Source organism: Lycorma delicatula, chromosome 2 (genome assembly GCF_047948215.1).
Source record: "Lycorma delicatula isolate Av1 chromosome 2, ASM4794821v1, whole genome shotgun sequence".
Classification (NCBI taxonomy): Eukaryota; Metazoa; Arthropoda; class Insecta; order Hemiptera; family Fulgoridae; genus Lycorma; species Lycorma delicatula.
This window is the reverse complement of record NC_134456.1, coordinates 50,770,503-50,785,939: the sequence shown is the minus strand read 5'-3', so window position 1 is coordinate 50,785,939 and position 15,437 is coordinate 50,770,503. Positions and strand designations below refer to the sequence as shown.

Genomic DNA, 15,437 nt, shown 5'->3' with positions numbered 1-15,437 from the left:
ATTATAAAGTTTTTATATGCTATCTAGTACTACAAGTACTTCTGTCTAGCAGCACGATTCATAAAGTCACCTTTAAAAAAAAGAAAAAGTGACATATTCGACTCCCGCGGTTCATCAAATGGAAAAAAGGTTGTCTAACAAAATTCAAGGTATTTTTTGATTACATATCTAATTGAACTGAATTATAATATTTTCATGCCTATTTTTTAATTCTTTTTCCCATTTTCATTTCACCTTTAGGTTAGGTCATGTTTAGAACATGACATAGTTCATTGACTTCACCGTACCGTCCAGTTCTGTGGACTCTTACCAGTGAAGTTCTAATGAACTTTGTGATTTTATTTTTATTTTTAATTTCATTTTACTAAACGACTTCATATTTGTATATATGCAATTTTTAATTAAAAAAAAAAAAATTTTTGATTTTAATTTGAATTTGGAAGAAGTAATTAAAAATAGTTTAAATTTTAAAGCAAGTATAATCTAAAATGATTTTTAATTTAAATTTTAATTGTGATTTTAATATTTAATGTAATACGAATATTTGTAAAAAGTTATGTGGAGCAACTGATGATGCAAGTAATTTGTGAAAGCGCTCTTACATGTATAATGAAATAAGGTGTCATCCTACTTTTTTCTATTTATTAATTCTGTACTTAGGTTGATCAGATAAATACAATATATGTATATATGTATTATGTATATATATATATATATATATATATATATATATATATATATATATATATACACACATACTGATGTAGACACATAAACTATAAGCAAGAACTTGTTTTGTGCATGGTAGTATGTGTGCATATATAAATTCATGATGAAATTATGTATAATAGAGAATAAATAAAGAAAATGTAAATAGAGAATAAATTATGTATAATGTAAATAGAGAATTTTCTCAATTACATGTATCATCTTTATTTAGAATAAACACTAAATATTGTGAATATTTACATTGGTCTCTTGAGAAGTGACAATTGAACATTATAACCAATCAGAACATTCCTACTATACCGTGCCAGATGTTTATTGAAAATTGAGGTTGGAAGTTTGGTTCAGAGATTGTGTGAGGATGGCCATCATTCCAGTTATATATGTTTCTTGTATTGTTAATATCAGTTAGATATTGCTTCATCAGTGAAAAGTAATTGCATAGCTTATGCATTATTTTCCAATAATCACTGGCAGTAATTTGATTCTCTGAAAGTGACATTCTTCCAGATTTTATACACACTGAGAATTGTATGGATAAATATATTCATAAGTAGTATTCTTCATGTGTTAATGTGCACTATTTGCAAACTTCCAGATAATCTTTGCGTACTTGAATAGACAATATCTGTTCAAAACTTTCCTAGTTTTAATATATTGTCTATAATCTTCATTTGCTCAGCTTTTGAGTAAAAGTAAAAATACCTGTTTATAGGGAATAATTCAGATTGGAAATTGTGGACAACAATTTCTTTATCAGCTTCTTAGCATTGTCATTGCTGTACCTGTAAGTACAACATATATCTACTTACTCCTCATTTACAAATTTATATGACTTTTTCTGTGTTATTCTTCCAAATTATTGCCAGTAATTTTAAAAATACAGAAAATAATACTTAATGAATGACAACTATAATATCAAAATCACTTATAAAAGGTTTTACTATACATTGAAATTTAATCTAATTAACATGAATTCAGTACAAAACTTAACAAAGTTTAAAAAGTTAAACTGTAGTATAAAATTGTAATTTTACTCAATAATTTGTGTCAGTTTGGGTTTTAGTAAAGTTTTATTTGACCTTTGGAGCAGAAATTTAGGGAAATTTTTTTGCTAACCATACCTGAAAAAAGTGTTTCCAGATCTCTCTGTTTCTGTGAACTTTTGTTTTTACTCAGCATAAATATTTTCATGTATGTTATAACAAGCAAAAATGATGTATGAAGTTTGTAGGAAATCCCTGTTTTTGAAAGAAGTTTCTTTCCGAGATAGATGAAAAGTGGAGTGCAAGATTTTTAGAAATCCCTGTTTTGAAATAAGTTTATTTCTGAGACAGATGACAATCAGCAACTATTCTAACATATTTTTCATGTAATTAAAATGTTTATATGTCTCCAGTTTCTGTGAGGTGATATGCAAAGATTGATAATATTGTGTGTATTAGTGTTTTTTGCATCTGTGTATCCAGTTTGTCTATGCAGTATTTAGTTCAGTTATTACAGTTTAATTTGTGTTTTGAATTGTTTAATTTATTGGGATATATATGGTAGTATGTTATGTGATTTTATGAATTTATTTGTATAAAAGTATTAATAAAAAATAATAAAATTCTGTCACTTACCAGTAAATAAAAGAATATTTTATGTAACACATTTGATCAATATATTGAATCTGTTGATCAACCAAATTCTGTTGGTAAAATGAAGACCTGTGAACATTTATACTTTTGATTTTAAAAGGCTTTACTGAATATTTCCCTTTTTATGGCCCTAATTTTAAAAAGTTCATGGTTATAACGTACTGCTTGATACTTTGAGGTTGTAGTTATTTTATGACTGTAAATATGGTATTTCTTTAACACCTTTATTTATTGCTTTATTTAACACCTTTAAAAAAGAATAACAATTATTATAAAAATAAATCAGTAGTAAAATTAATTACAATTATCAATTTGTTAATTCTAAACAATAATAATAATTTAAATAGAATGTTAAAAATACATTTGGACAAATTGGAAAACAAGATTACATGCAGAATTCATTCACAAAATTTTACTCAAAATGTAAAAGTTAATTTTTAAAAACTATAGGAAAATTATATATAGAGATAATTAATTAATTAAAAAATATAAAATTGTTTATTTATCAATTAATATTTTTTATAATTATTTATTTTAAGCTTAAAAAGTTTTTCAGCATAATCTTGTTTAAAAATTTATTTCAGTAAACATTTAACTTAGTTCTCTAATTATATTTAAAATATAATTTAAGACTGCAAATTTAATATAATGCCTGTAATAAGAATACTTCTGAGTTATCAAATATAACTGAATGTACAACAAATTATAGACTCATTTCAAAATGTAATAACAGCAAAATAACTTCACAGAAATATATTAGTATAAAGTCAACCACAATGTTACGAGATAGATATTTGGCAACCATGAATTCTTTGAAATTGGAGTCATAAGAAGGGAAATAGTAAGTAATACCTTCTATACCTGAGGAAGTACACAACTTCCAGAGGTGTATAAAAACCACCTCTTTTTCAAAATATCTTGGTGGTTTTTTTTCTCAAAAATATCTATGTTATAACAAACTCCTTACATTTTATTATTAATATTAATTTTATAACATTTTGAATTTGAGGTGAATAATTGTTTTACAGGCTAGTCATTTTTATCAGTAAATTATTTAAATATAATACAATATGGGTGATAAAATATTTTATTTGTGTTTGTTTGTCAGTAATAAATTTTTTTGTGATAATATAGATTGTGAAGGTTTATATGCTACTTTATGTAATGTCTGTAAAACAAGAGTGTATATCTTTAATATGTGCTAAAAATTTTAATGTGTTGCACACAAAAATGTGCGGCATAATAATAATTAGATGTGTCATTCATAGTAGCATTATGATTAAGGAGCTGCAAATTAGTGTCAAAGAAATTTAGAAGGACATTTTGAATTATGTAGAAAAAAGCTTTAAAAATTTGCTTTTTAAAAGTAATTTCTTTAAATTGTTATTTTTATAAGTCTCTGCTGATGGCCAACACAGGTTGGCATTAGAAATAATGTACGTTTATTTTTGAAAAAAGAAAAACTGTTTATAGAATAAAGCAAGTGAACTTATTTGTATAATGTACAGTATTATAACACATGTTTGATATTGTTATTATTATTGGCTAATGACCATAGCAGCTGAAGCCATTAAAAAAGATATATAAAAAAGTAAGTACATTGTCTTATTCCCTCATAACCTTTTGATTCTACAACACTGTAGCATCATGCTGAGTAGCATCCTAGAAGTTCTAGAAGATGTTCTATTTTTCATCAAATCGTTTATCTTGTCTAAAGCCAAATTTAATAAACTCATGGTTAATACAATAATTAATAAACTGGTAGGCATAGTTGCAACAAAACTGGTTCCAGTTGTACAGCATGCTATTTGGAAGATAAAATGAAATAAATATCTTTACTTATATGTGATTATTTACTTTTTTTAGGAGAAGTGAAAATAACTGATAAGACATTTCTTTCTATAAAATTTAGAATTTGATAATATTGATTAATTTTTAATAGCACTTTAACTGCCATTGACTGCTATGACTATTTTCTATTAAATACCAGCAGTATATGGTGAACTTAACCCAGTATTCTTAACTTTGATTATGTATGGGAAACCAATTTATTGAACATAACTTTGGCTACTGGTGTTTACCTTACATCATACCCTTCATTTTCTAGGATGCTCTTCACTGAGAGATTTATGTGTTATGGAAACATTATTAATCTTTGGAGCTGAATAAAGATATACTTTAACTGTATTACAATTTCTGTGAATTATAAAAAGTTAATCTACTTAAACAAACATTTGTTTTAATAAAAACAAAAAGTTTGTTCTGTATAAACAAATGTTTTCTAAATAGTCGTATAGTAGATCTCTATGGGACTAATTAGCAGCTTAATCAGTGAAGTTGCAGGTGTTACTGCTACAAATGACAGCAGTTAGGAAACCTCTTTAATATGAGATTGAATAGAATATTTGTGTTATATGTCTTACAGTATGTAATGTATAATGTTAAAATATTTAGCACAGGTAAACAAAATATACGCTTGTTATATAGAAGCATTAAATAAAATAGTGTGTCAGTTATTAAATACCTAGTGAAAGTAAACATATAATAACACTCATAACCCGTACCTTCATGAAAAAGTTTTTGCACTGCCTTCAAATACATATAAAATATTTTTTCATACATGTTGTGTTACATTTGTATCTTTAATTGGACATAGCTAAAATATATTAAATTTTTTTTTTTCTGGATGTAGTTATAAATGCAGCTATAGCTCTGATGGGAAAGTATATAGGTAATAAAACAGATCTTTAAAAAAATGGTCTCTTTAATTATGAATATTTCTAGTAGATTGTCTAGGATTACCCAAAAATTTGCAGATATACTTTTTTTTATCATCTAGTTGATATCAACCTCTTTTTTTTTGTTATTAATACTTCCAGTTGTACTGAACTTAATTTCTAAAGTAGCTTCTTGAAACAGGATAATCAGAAAGAATATAATTAAACATTTTTTTTGTGATAATTTCTATTAATTGCTTCAAAAATATGTATCATTTAATTTTTTCAAATGTACTTGCCTTTGTTTTACAGAATCCAACAGGGAATCAACACACACTGACATTTATAAAATTAAATAAAAACAGGCAAAAATGATAAGAAATGCTAAAACTTAGTAAGAAAAACTTACTTTTAAACAGTTCTACAGTTTATAGTATTACTTTTAACAGTAATGTAGTAAAAATATCAGTTTTTAAACTAAGAAAAAGAAACAAATTCTTAATTAAAATTGTAACTTTTATTATAAAAATACAGTACTGTTCAAACCAATCCTCAATGGCAATTAAAATGTCAGCTATTAAATGAATGTTAGTTTAAATGGTTCAAAGGATTTTAATAGAAAATCAATGAATGTAAAATGAATCAATAAGTTTCCATCATTCTAATTGTTTTTGAGTATTGTTTTATTTTAGGTCTGAGAGTTGAAGAAACACTCTCAGTAAGTAAGCCTTTTAATAGCTAATAACTTAATGACTGACAGATATCAATCACTGTGCAGTTTTTGTTATCAATTTTTTTCATTAATTTTTACATTGAATTGTGTTATTTGACCATAGTGGCATCTAAAAAAGAAAATTTAATCCAATATAGTGGAAAGAAGATGGTGGCCAAAATGTTAGAATAGGTTAAAAAATAGTACTTTGTCAAAAATAAATATGGCTTTGGTCAAGATTCTAAAAAAAAAATTAACTATTATAGGAAAAAGTAAGGGGCAAACTTATATGCACCCTATATTTGTCAAGTACATACCCAAATTTTGTTCAACTGGGACATCTCAATAAATTTTCTTTTGCTCATCCTGTTTATATCTAAGGAAAAAGTAGTATCAGGTCATTTTATACCACGTAACTGTAATATAGTGATATAGTCCATTTTTTGAAGTAATAAAGTGTGTGATTTATTTTCGATACATTCTTGTGTACCATACAGTAAAATAAAGACTGACAAAGTAACTACTTTGTCTATCAATTGGTATACAAGTAAATCAAATTAATAGTTTTATTCTTATACCAAATATTGCTTGTATTTTTTTTTTTGTTGTGTTGCAACTTTTGTTAACAGTAAATATTTTTGTTAATCATTATTATAATTTCTTGGAGAAAACTTGCTGATAACAGGACTTGCATTAAATTAAAATTTTGCTAGACATATTATTAATCAGCTTAGTTCTGTGAATATATTTTTTATATGTCTAAGCACATCTTAGAGAGTTAAAGGATTATAGGTAAAACCATAAAACTAACATGCAATCACCTTAACCTTTTAACCAAAATTTGTATCAAATTTCTCTGTAGAAAAGAATTTATCATTTGAATAAAATACATACTGAAGTAGAGATTTTATTAATAATCATTTAAATATAATTTAGGTTATACAATCATTTAAAAATGTTATTTCAATTTACTTGGCAGTTTATGATAGGGTCTTTTGCAATAACCTTAAATTATGTTGGTTATTAATTGGACTCCTTGTATCTATTTGTTTATTTTGCGGCCTCAGGTGGATTTGATATATATTTTAAATAATAATTTGACAATTATAAAAAAAATAATAAATAAAAAAAACAGTAATAATTGGCTTTTATAATATATTTGATATAAAATGATAAAAACAATAATAATATGAAATAAGAGTTCACAATTTTTTTTTTCATAAATTCTGTTATTGGAAAGTTTTCTGAAAATAATGTATTAATAAAATATTTCATTAAATTAAAAAAAAATCACATCTTATTTGTTTTTTTATTTAGGCACTGAAAGGAAGATCTGATTGCGAAGAAGAATTGTGCAAGAAAACTGAAGAAATTAAAAATTTGAATTTAGAATTGTATAAAATGAAAATGGAAAAAGATAATATTACAAAAGAGGCATGCTGATATTTATATATGTATCAAAGTAATTTTTTGGTATTTTGAGCTTGTATCTGCATATTTGTACTGCATATCTGCACAATTTGTACTTGTGCATATACAAATTAGATTGCATTTGTATAAATGATGAACTTATTTTGTTTGAAGGATTGTTTTGAGAAGAAATTTTTCCCTAAGCAATTGGTGATGCTAATATAGAAAGATTTTTGTTTAATTTTATCACATGTTTAAAATAATTTTTCTTTTTAAAATTCATGGATAGTTTTGAAGAGTTTTATATCAATATTTAAGAGTGAGTTAATGGTAGTACATTTAATAACAAAAGTTATGAAACTTACATCAAAGACAAGGATAAGTTGTTCATTAAAAACTCAACTCAAAGAAAAAAGAATGTTTATTTGTGATCTAATTCATAAAGATCTTATTCATACCTTTTTCATTAAAAAAATAGTTCTTTTAAGAATAGTGTGTAGACTATTGATTTCTGAACTCTTTTATATATTGAGGATAGAGATTTTTTAAATGACATTCATAACAATTTGCCTGAAATTTAATGGCTGTATTACCCAAACAACTGACCCAGTTAAAGCTCTAATGCAAGCGTGATATGATAGTTTACCAAACTCTTTTTTACTAACCGGTTTTTTTTAATACATACCCTCATAATTTTATGAAAATGTAGGAACTTATGCTAGTATGGCTGATTTCTGAATTCATGTCATAGAAGATAAGGCAGGTTAAATGTCATTTAGTTTGATTGGTAACGTTCAGTTTTACTATGATATTTAATATATGTTATTGTTATATTAGTTATAAAAAGTTATATTAGTTATAATCGTTTTGCTTATATTATCTGATCATAACTTTTAACTTTTTTTAACTCCTTAGTTGCAATCACTTTAAAGTTTAATTAAAAACTTTAGTTTTTAACACTAGTTATATCATAAAAAATTTAGCTCATATTTATATTACTTCATTGGAATTCTCAGATTATGTTAAAGAGTACAACTGAACTTTAATGACCATACATAATGTGATATTTAGTGACCGTACTCATTAAATATGTCTGTTGGCGCGTAATTAAAAATGTTCAGTTATTTTCTGAACAGACCTCTTAGTATAAAATGTTGGAATCCATGGGAAATTACAGAGCACCACAACAATTGAAAAAAATTTATACAACATATACAACATATTTAGTTACCTTTTCCCCCATGGGTTGTGTGACATACTGAACATGACTTTGAACAGTGTACTTCATTACATTTAATAAACACTTCCATTTTCCATCACATTGTTTAAATTCTCTGATAAAAACTTCTGTCAGTTTCATTTCTAAACTAGATATCATCCTTTGATTTTTGTACCTGTAGTATGTAAAATTACTTTCCTCTTAATAATAATTCATCATCAATTATTATACTGCTTTTCTTACATTTTTAGTTTCCATAACTTGTCTGTTATCTGTTTCCATAATTTTATTTGCCTGTAATTTTGACTATAATTCTCTTTTTTAATAAAATTGTGGCAATGTATTTGTTGTACTTTTATATCCAAATAGTGTAAGTATGACTTTCCCCTGCTCAGGATGAGTAAAAGATTAACATGTGGAGATAGTGTACATAATGCACTGTTTCTCACAGAAGGGGGGTGCATTAAGATATTGCTTTGCACTATTTGTACCAATTTTTCTTATGATTGTTACCTATATGCGCCTGTGGTATGAATGGTTGTTATTTGATTTCTCTGAGATTAATGATGTTTATTAAACAGCAAGTTGCTTTGTGTGAAGAGTTGTATACAAAGATGAAAGAGTCAGTAGAATGAAGGTAGGACTGAATGTTGGTTGCATTTCAGTGGATCTTCCAGTAACAATCAGAAAGTTCTCAGCCTGATACATTCACGGCTCATGCATGATCAAATGAGTATATATATATATATAGTATGATCCTAAGATGGCATGCTGTGTAAGTTTCCGAAGATGTGCATATAGTTGCTTGTTTTGATGAGATCAAGTAGAGCAAATAAGTTTTGACTTTCTCTGAAAAATGAATAAAATTGAAATTCAAAGTATTGTAAAGAACTTTGTTTTAAAAGTTTTAACCTTGATACACATACAAAAAGAGTTACAATCCACTTTAAAAGATTCTTTCACTTCATTTTTACTTCTAAAAAAAGTGAGGTGTTAAATTTAAACATGGTCGTACATCTATTCATGTTGATGATCGTTCAGGGAGCCCAAAAAATACGACTGACAAAATTATAAAAAGATCAATAGTGCCCTATTAAACTACTGCCAACCGGAGGTATGTGATATGATCTTGTTGACATTGCAAACATCTTGATAGACCATGTCCACTGCATTTTATACACAATGTTTTGCACATGAAAAAGCTTTCCTCTTGATGGGTGCTGAATTTCTTAACAGTCAACTAAAAATGCATTTGACTGAACACTTCTCAAGACTTTCTTGAACATGATTTCACTGAGTTTCTTTGACTTTTTATATCAATAAAAGAAATATGGATTTACCATTACATGCCAAAGAGGCCAAATAGTGGGTGGGACCAGAAAAAAGTGCGCCAAAGAGAGTGAAAACTGATCCATCTGCAGTAAAGGTTATAGCTATGTTTTTGGGACTCTTGTAATGTGGTGCTCATAGACTAACTGGAAGAAGGCAGGACCATCAAAAGAGAGTATTATTGTTCACTACTGGACCTACTGAAAGGTGCTATTTAGGCTAACAACCACATCTGGGAAAAAAGAAAGTGCTGTTAAACTTTGATTGTATGCATGCACACATGTCTCACGTTCTTGCTGTAAAACTCCATTTCCTTTGAAGTGCTTCCACATTCACCCAATTTCACTTCAAATATTGAGATAAAAGCTGAAACAAATGCTTATATTACAGAGATGGATATATCACATTATACTAAGGGTATAAAAAGTTGGAAAGTTGTTGGTCTTAATGTATTTAATCACAAGGTAACTGTTGAAAAATAAAAATTTCTGAAAAATCTTGTGTTCTTTGTCAGGTCAAAAATTTTTTGAATGGTCCTTGAAGCATGCTATATACCATATTATATACATTTCTATAAAGAAGGTAATTAAAAAGCACCTCAATCCTTACCTTGCCTTGTAAGCTTGGGTATTTTTGTCATGCCATTTTTATGAGCAGTAGGTGTATCATATCTGATCACCTACAACTGTTAGTTTATGGCACACCACATATTATACAGATGATTCCATGGCCAAAAATGAGAAAAAAGCTCATATAAACATAGGTCATAGTTGATTCCTTAGTAAGTTTCGGCTTGCGAAACATTTCATTCCGCTTTCTGCTCCCTCTGTGAAATTAAATCATACTAAAATATTTAATTCCAAACCATAAGGAAGTACCAAATTTACCCCTCTATTTGTACCCAAGAATTTTAGTATGATAGTACAATTTAATTTCACGGAGGGAGCAGAAAGCAGGGTAAATATCTTGCGATCTGAAGGTCGTTAAGGAACCATTTTCTAATCTATGCTTATATGAACTTTTATTCTTATTTTTGGCTGTAGAATCATTCTTCGATAGATTTTTGAGAAATCTGGAATCATTCTGTTTATTCCCAACATATATCAAACAATTCTGGAAATGTGCATGTGTGTTCTTCAGGAACCCTGTCTTGTTCTCTGGTTTTTGGGTAGTTTGTAAATTTCAGGTGATAAAGTAATTTTCCTTACATTGTATATTTATTTAATAGCCTAAACATCAAAACCAGAATTGCTGATCAATAATTTGCTGCTCTCATCTTAGTCAAAAAGCTCTTATCCTTCCTGAGTTCTTTGGGATGGTGAATGAGCACCTTATACCTGAAGGCTATTTTGTAGCTGTTTTAAAACTAATCTTTGTGTAGGGTTGTTTACCTTACAGTATGGTTTCATTATGCATAAATTATCTTTCCCACCATTTGAGTTCAAGAACCCAAGAGGTTCTTTGCTGAAAATGCTGGGACCTGTACCACCACTACATTATTTTGTAAACTTATTTGTATTTTGTATACGTTATTATTTTGATTACTTCGTCTGAAATTCAACTTACTTGCTTTGGAGGGGATTAAAAAGTTCTTGACGAGCAATAATGTAAATTAATGTATGTTAAGGAAAATTAATATATATATATATATATATAGGTAACATACAAACACCTGCAGAATGGCCAGAATGATAGTTTAATTAAAATTTATGTAAATCTTTTGCATTATTTGTAACTGGTGCTGGTAGTATTAGTCTAGAGTTTATAAAATAGCAAGAATGAATTGAAAAAAAGGAGTGAATGGTAAAATTCACAGAAGAAAAGTTGACTGATTAGTTCAGGTAGTAATAAGAAAAATATTGTGAGTAGAACTAAAACTCTTTATAGCCTAATTGTTACATAATTTTAAACATTACTTGGAATAGCATCTTAAAAACATGTATGTGAATATCATATCAGAATAAAATTGTAATGACCAAATGAGGATTTCATTTAAACTAGTCTTATACATCATTATAGTTAATTCTAGAAGAGACTACTTTTTAATAAATAATTTAATAATTTTGATATTTAGTATTGAAAGACTGAAATTGAATCACTGGTTTGGTTTAAAAAGAAACAATATGTCTTTATTTATATTTCAAAGAAGTGTGAGTGAAAGAAAAAGTGTATTTGACTTGTAAATCATATGTTCAATTTGTTTTCCATAGGCAAATAATTGTCATCAGAGGCTGCAAGAGAAATTGAATGGGGAAGCATATGAAAGACATTGTCTCAAAGAAGAAGTGGATCGTTTAAAGAGAGTTCTAAATAGTGTTTATTCCCAGGTTAAATTAATTGCAAAATATATCTCCTTTTAAACTATAATTCTTAGCTTATTCTAAGCCTATAGTCCTTAAAGAAGGCTTTTTTCCTTGTCAGTAAATAATTCTCATAAACTTGCAGACACCCTGAAAAATAAAAAATAAAAATATTTTATGATAAAAATAAACATCTTTTGAATGTAAATCTTGTGCTTTGAACAAATTATACATTAAATTTTTACCGAATTCTAACCAAAACAATATTATTTAGCTGCTTATAATGAAAGAAACTGCTTTTAGAATCATAGTACTTAATAAAAAAATTGTAAAAATTTGCTACTGTCAAATTTATCCTAAAGCTTGTTCTTTTTGAATTTATTCATGTGCAATATACTTTACAAAATAATTGGAAAACAAGATTACACTTCAGAAACCATTTACAAAAACGTTTACTGAAATCTAAACCTAGAGGCCACTTTAATAAACATCATTAATAGAAACTATGGGAAATGTATATATAAAAAAACAAAGCAAAACAAAAAAAAAACTAAAAATAAAAACAAAGAAATAATAAACATTATTAGTTGACAAATAGACAGTATTTAGAAAACACAGTAATTGAAGTATTTTTAGCAAAGATTTTAAAATCAGACTAAAAAATAAACGTATACGTTTTATGAATGTTACTTGGAAATTACTATTTATTATCAGTCTGATAAACTGATAAAGCATTAAGAAATATTACCTAATTTTTAATCTGTTTTTCAAGTAGAAAGCCTTTGGAGCATATTCACATAATGGCATGTTCAGTTTCTTGTAATTTGTATGAAAAAACTAATTCTTCATATGAGACACTTTCTCAATAGATATTATTCAGGTAAAAACAATTCTAAATAAATAAATGTTTGTTTCATTCAGATCAGCATGTGTTCTACCTGGAATAAATTAAATAAGTAAAGGTTAAGGTGTTTTACCATGGATGAAAATATACATTGCCTGGACAGATCAGGGGATGTAGTTAAACCTTGATCAGAGCTGCATTTCAAACTACACAATTAGTTATAAAATAAGGTTATAATTTACATTAATGAATAAGAATTATAAATATTATGAAATAATACTAAATCAAGCACATAAATATATAAATACAAAAAGACTTAGTACATATTTGTACATTTTTACTTCCTTTATGATAGAGAAAAATTTTGGTTTTCAGATTTCAACAAAAATATCCATTTTGACCATCCCTGAATTCATTTTGACTAGTTTTAGTGTGACGTTTGCATGTACATATGTATCTTGCATAACTGAAAAACGATTAGTCATAGGATGTTGAAATTTTGGATTTAGGACTGTTGAAACATCTACTAGTGCACCTTCCCCCTGTTGATTACAATTGACTGGACCAAAAGTGTCCAAAAAAGCCCTCATTGAGTGAGAGCTTTTTAATGATATACCATAAGTTCTACTTATTTTCATTGGCTCCAGAGTTATAGCCAAATAAAATTTTAATTAATGGAATATTTGGATCTTATAATTGGAAGGCACATTGGTTCAAATTCGACTTCATCTCCTTTTTTTAATTTAAATGTATTGATTTATTAATAATTATCAATCTCTGATTGTAAAATGTTTTACAATAAATAGTAACAAATAAAAGAAAAATATATATATGAAAAAATATCAGAAGTTATTAATGAAATAACATTTAATGCACTTTCAGTTTAAAAGACTGTGTATATGTAATTTAATAGGCGTAAAAGGAAGTCATGTGGCATCCAGATTTTTAAATGAAGATGCATAAAATTCAAGGGGTTTAACTTTAATTATTGTATTTAAAGATTTAATACAATAATATTGTTTTGTTGAGCCTTTTAATTTTATTTTAAATAAATTGGTGGAGCTGTTTTAAATGAGTTGTTAATTTCCTAAAAAAAAATGGCATCAGACTCTTAATAAGGATTTTTCTTGCACTCCAATCAAGTATTGTGCTCAATTTCACAAAAAATAATTATGTGTTTAATTAAAATATTATGGGTTTAATTGGTAATTTTTTTTCTTTTAGAAACGTTAACACATTCATAAATATAATATAAACATGGGAGTTAGGATTTTTAGTTTCCTTAATATCATCTACATGTACTGTATGTATTTACCAAACACTGATCTTATTGTTCCATTTTTGTATCTTAAAATTCTATCTGTCTCCTGTTTTAAAAAGTAATTGTTATTTTCATTTCTGATGAATAACAAAATAATTCCATCACTGTCCTTATATTAAGGAATGTACAAATCTCTGGTAGAAGAAATTTAAGTGAGGTTCACTTAAATTAAACTGTGTGGTATTTTCATAGTTGTAAGGAATAATGAAGTGAGAAGATTCTATATTAACTTTTAGCCAATGCGGATAGGCATATAATCTTCTGATGTGCTTAATATACAGCCTAAAATTGTCGCTAATTAAATGTACAGCAAACAATAAATTTGTTTTCATTCTTCAAATAGCACAATACAATGTGTTTATTGTTCAAGCAATATTTTAATTTTAGTTATTTACTTTGTGTATTAAATTGTTTAGAATTTCATAGAAAGAAAATTAGCAGATTTATTTTTATTTCGAAAATGTTAATAGGAAAAGGGTAAGAAAAGAAAGTGTAGTAGGAATTACTGAATAGTATTGCTATGTTTCAGTGCCATTACATTCATTATTGATTGTGCTCTGAGTTATTCTTGAATTAGTGTACTAAATCTCGTTTTTAACTTTTCTATTTCTTATATTGAATTACAGATTTCACATGCATAACAATTTTTTCAGACATTCTCATTCCTTTATTAGCACAAGATTAGCAATTTTTGATTAGCATGATTTGATTAGCATGTTTGAACTACTTTACTGTATCTTGTTAATGGAAAAAATGATTTTTTTTTAATTGCTGTTGCTTCTTTCAATATAAGGTTAAAACATTGCTGATTTACTAAAAAGATCTTGCAAAAGCACCTTGTTATGTTGGGATTATGTGTTACATGTTATTAAAAATTACACATTTGAAAAATGGATTAAAACTGGATTCTTTTTTTATTAATAACACTTAAAAATACTTAACACCTTTAATAATGTATATTGTGTATGAATGAACTAAGAAATCAACACTTTTTAAAAGAGATCTATAGATCAGTTTTTTATGATTTAACACTGATTAGAAATTTGATTCTAAATCCTTGCTTTTTCTTTGGTTAAAGTACAAAATTTGTCTTCAGAACAGATTTACGTACAAGGGTAAATACGAGTTTCTGTGATGAAAATTTCTTTTTTATTTTAATATTTAAATCTTGTCTTGATGTAAACCACTACTTAATTCTACTGTGACTTCACTTCTGGCA

General features: G+C 26.9%; 1 protein-coding gene across 1 annotated transcript in view; it reads left to right on the top strand.

Moving 5' to 3' along the window:
- LOC142318788 (uncharacterized) overlaps positions 1-15,437 on the top strand; it is a 324,097-nt gene that overhangs the window by 282,265 nt on the left and 26,395 nt on the right. The window contains exons 50-51 of the mRNA XM_075355258.1: positions 7,113-7,229; positions 11,964-12,080. Of these exons, the coding sequence (XP_075211373.1) occupies positions 7,113-7,229; positions 11,964-12,080 (234 nt within the window). The remainder of the gene's footprint in view (positions 1-7,112; positions 7,230-11,963; positions 12,081-15,437) is intronic.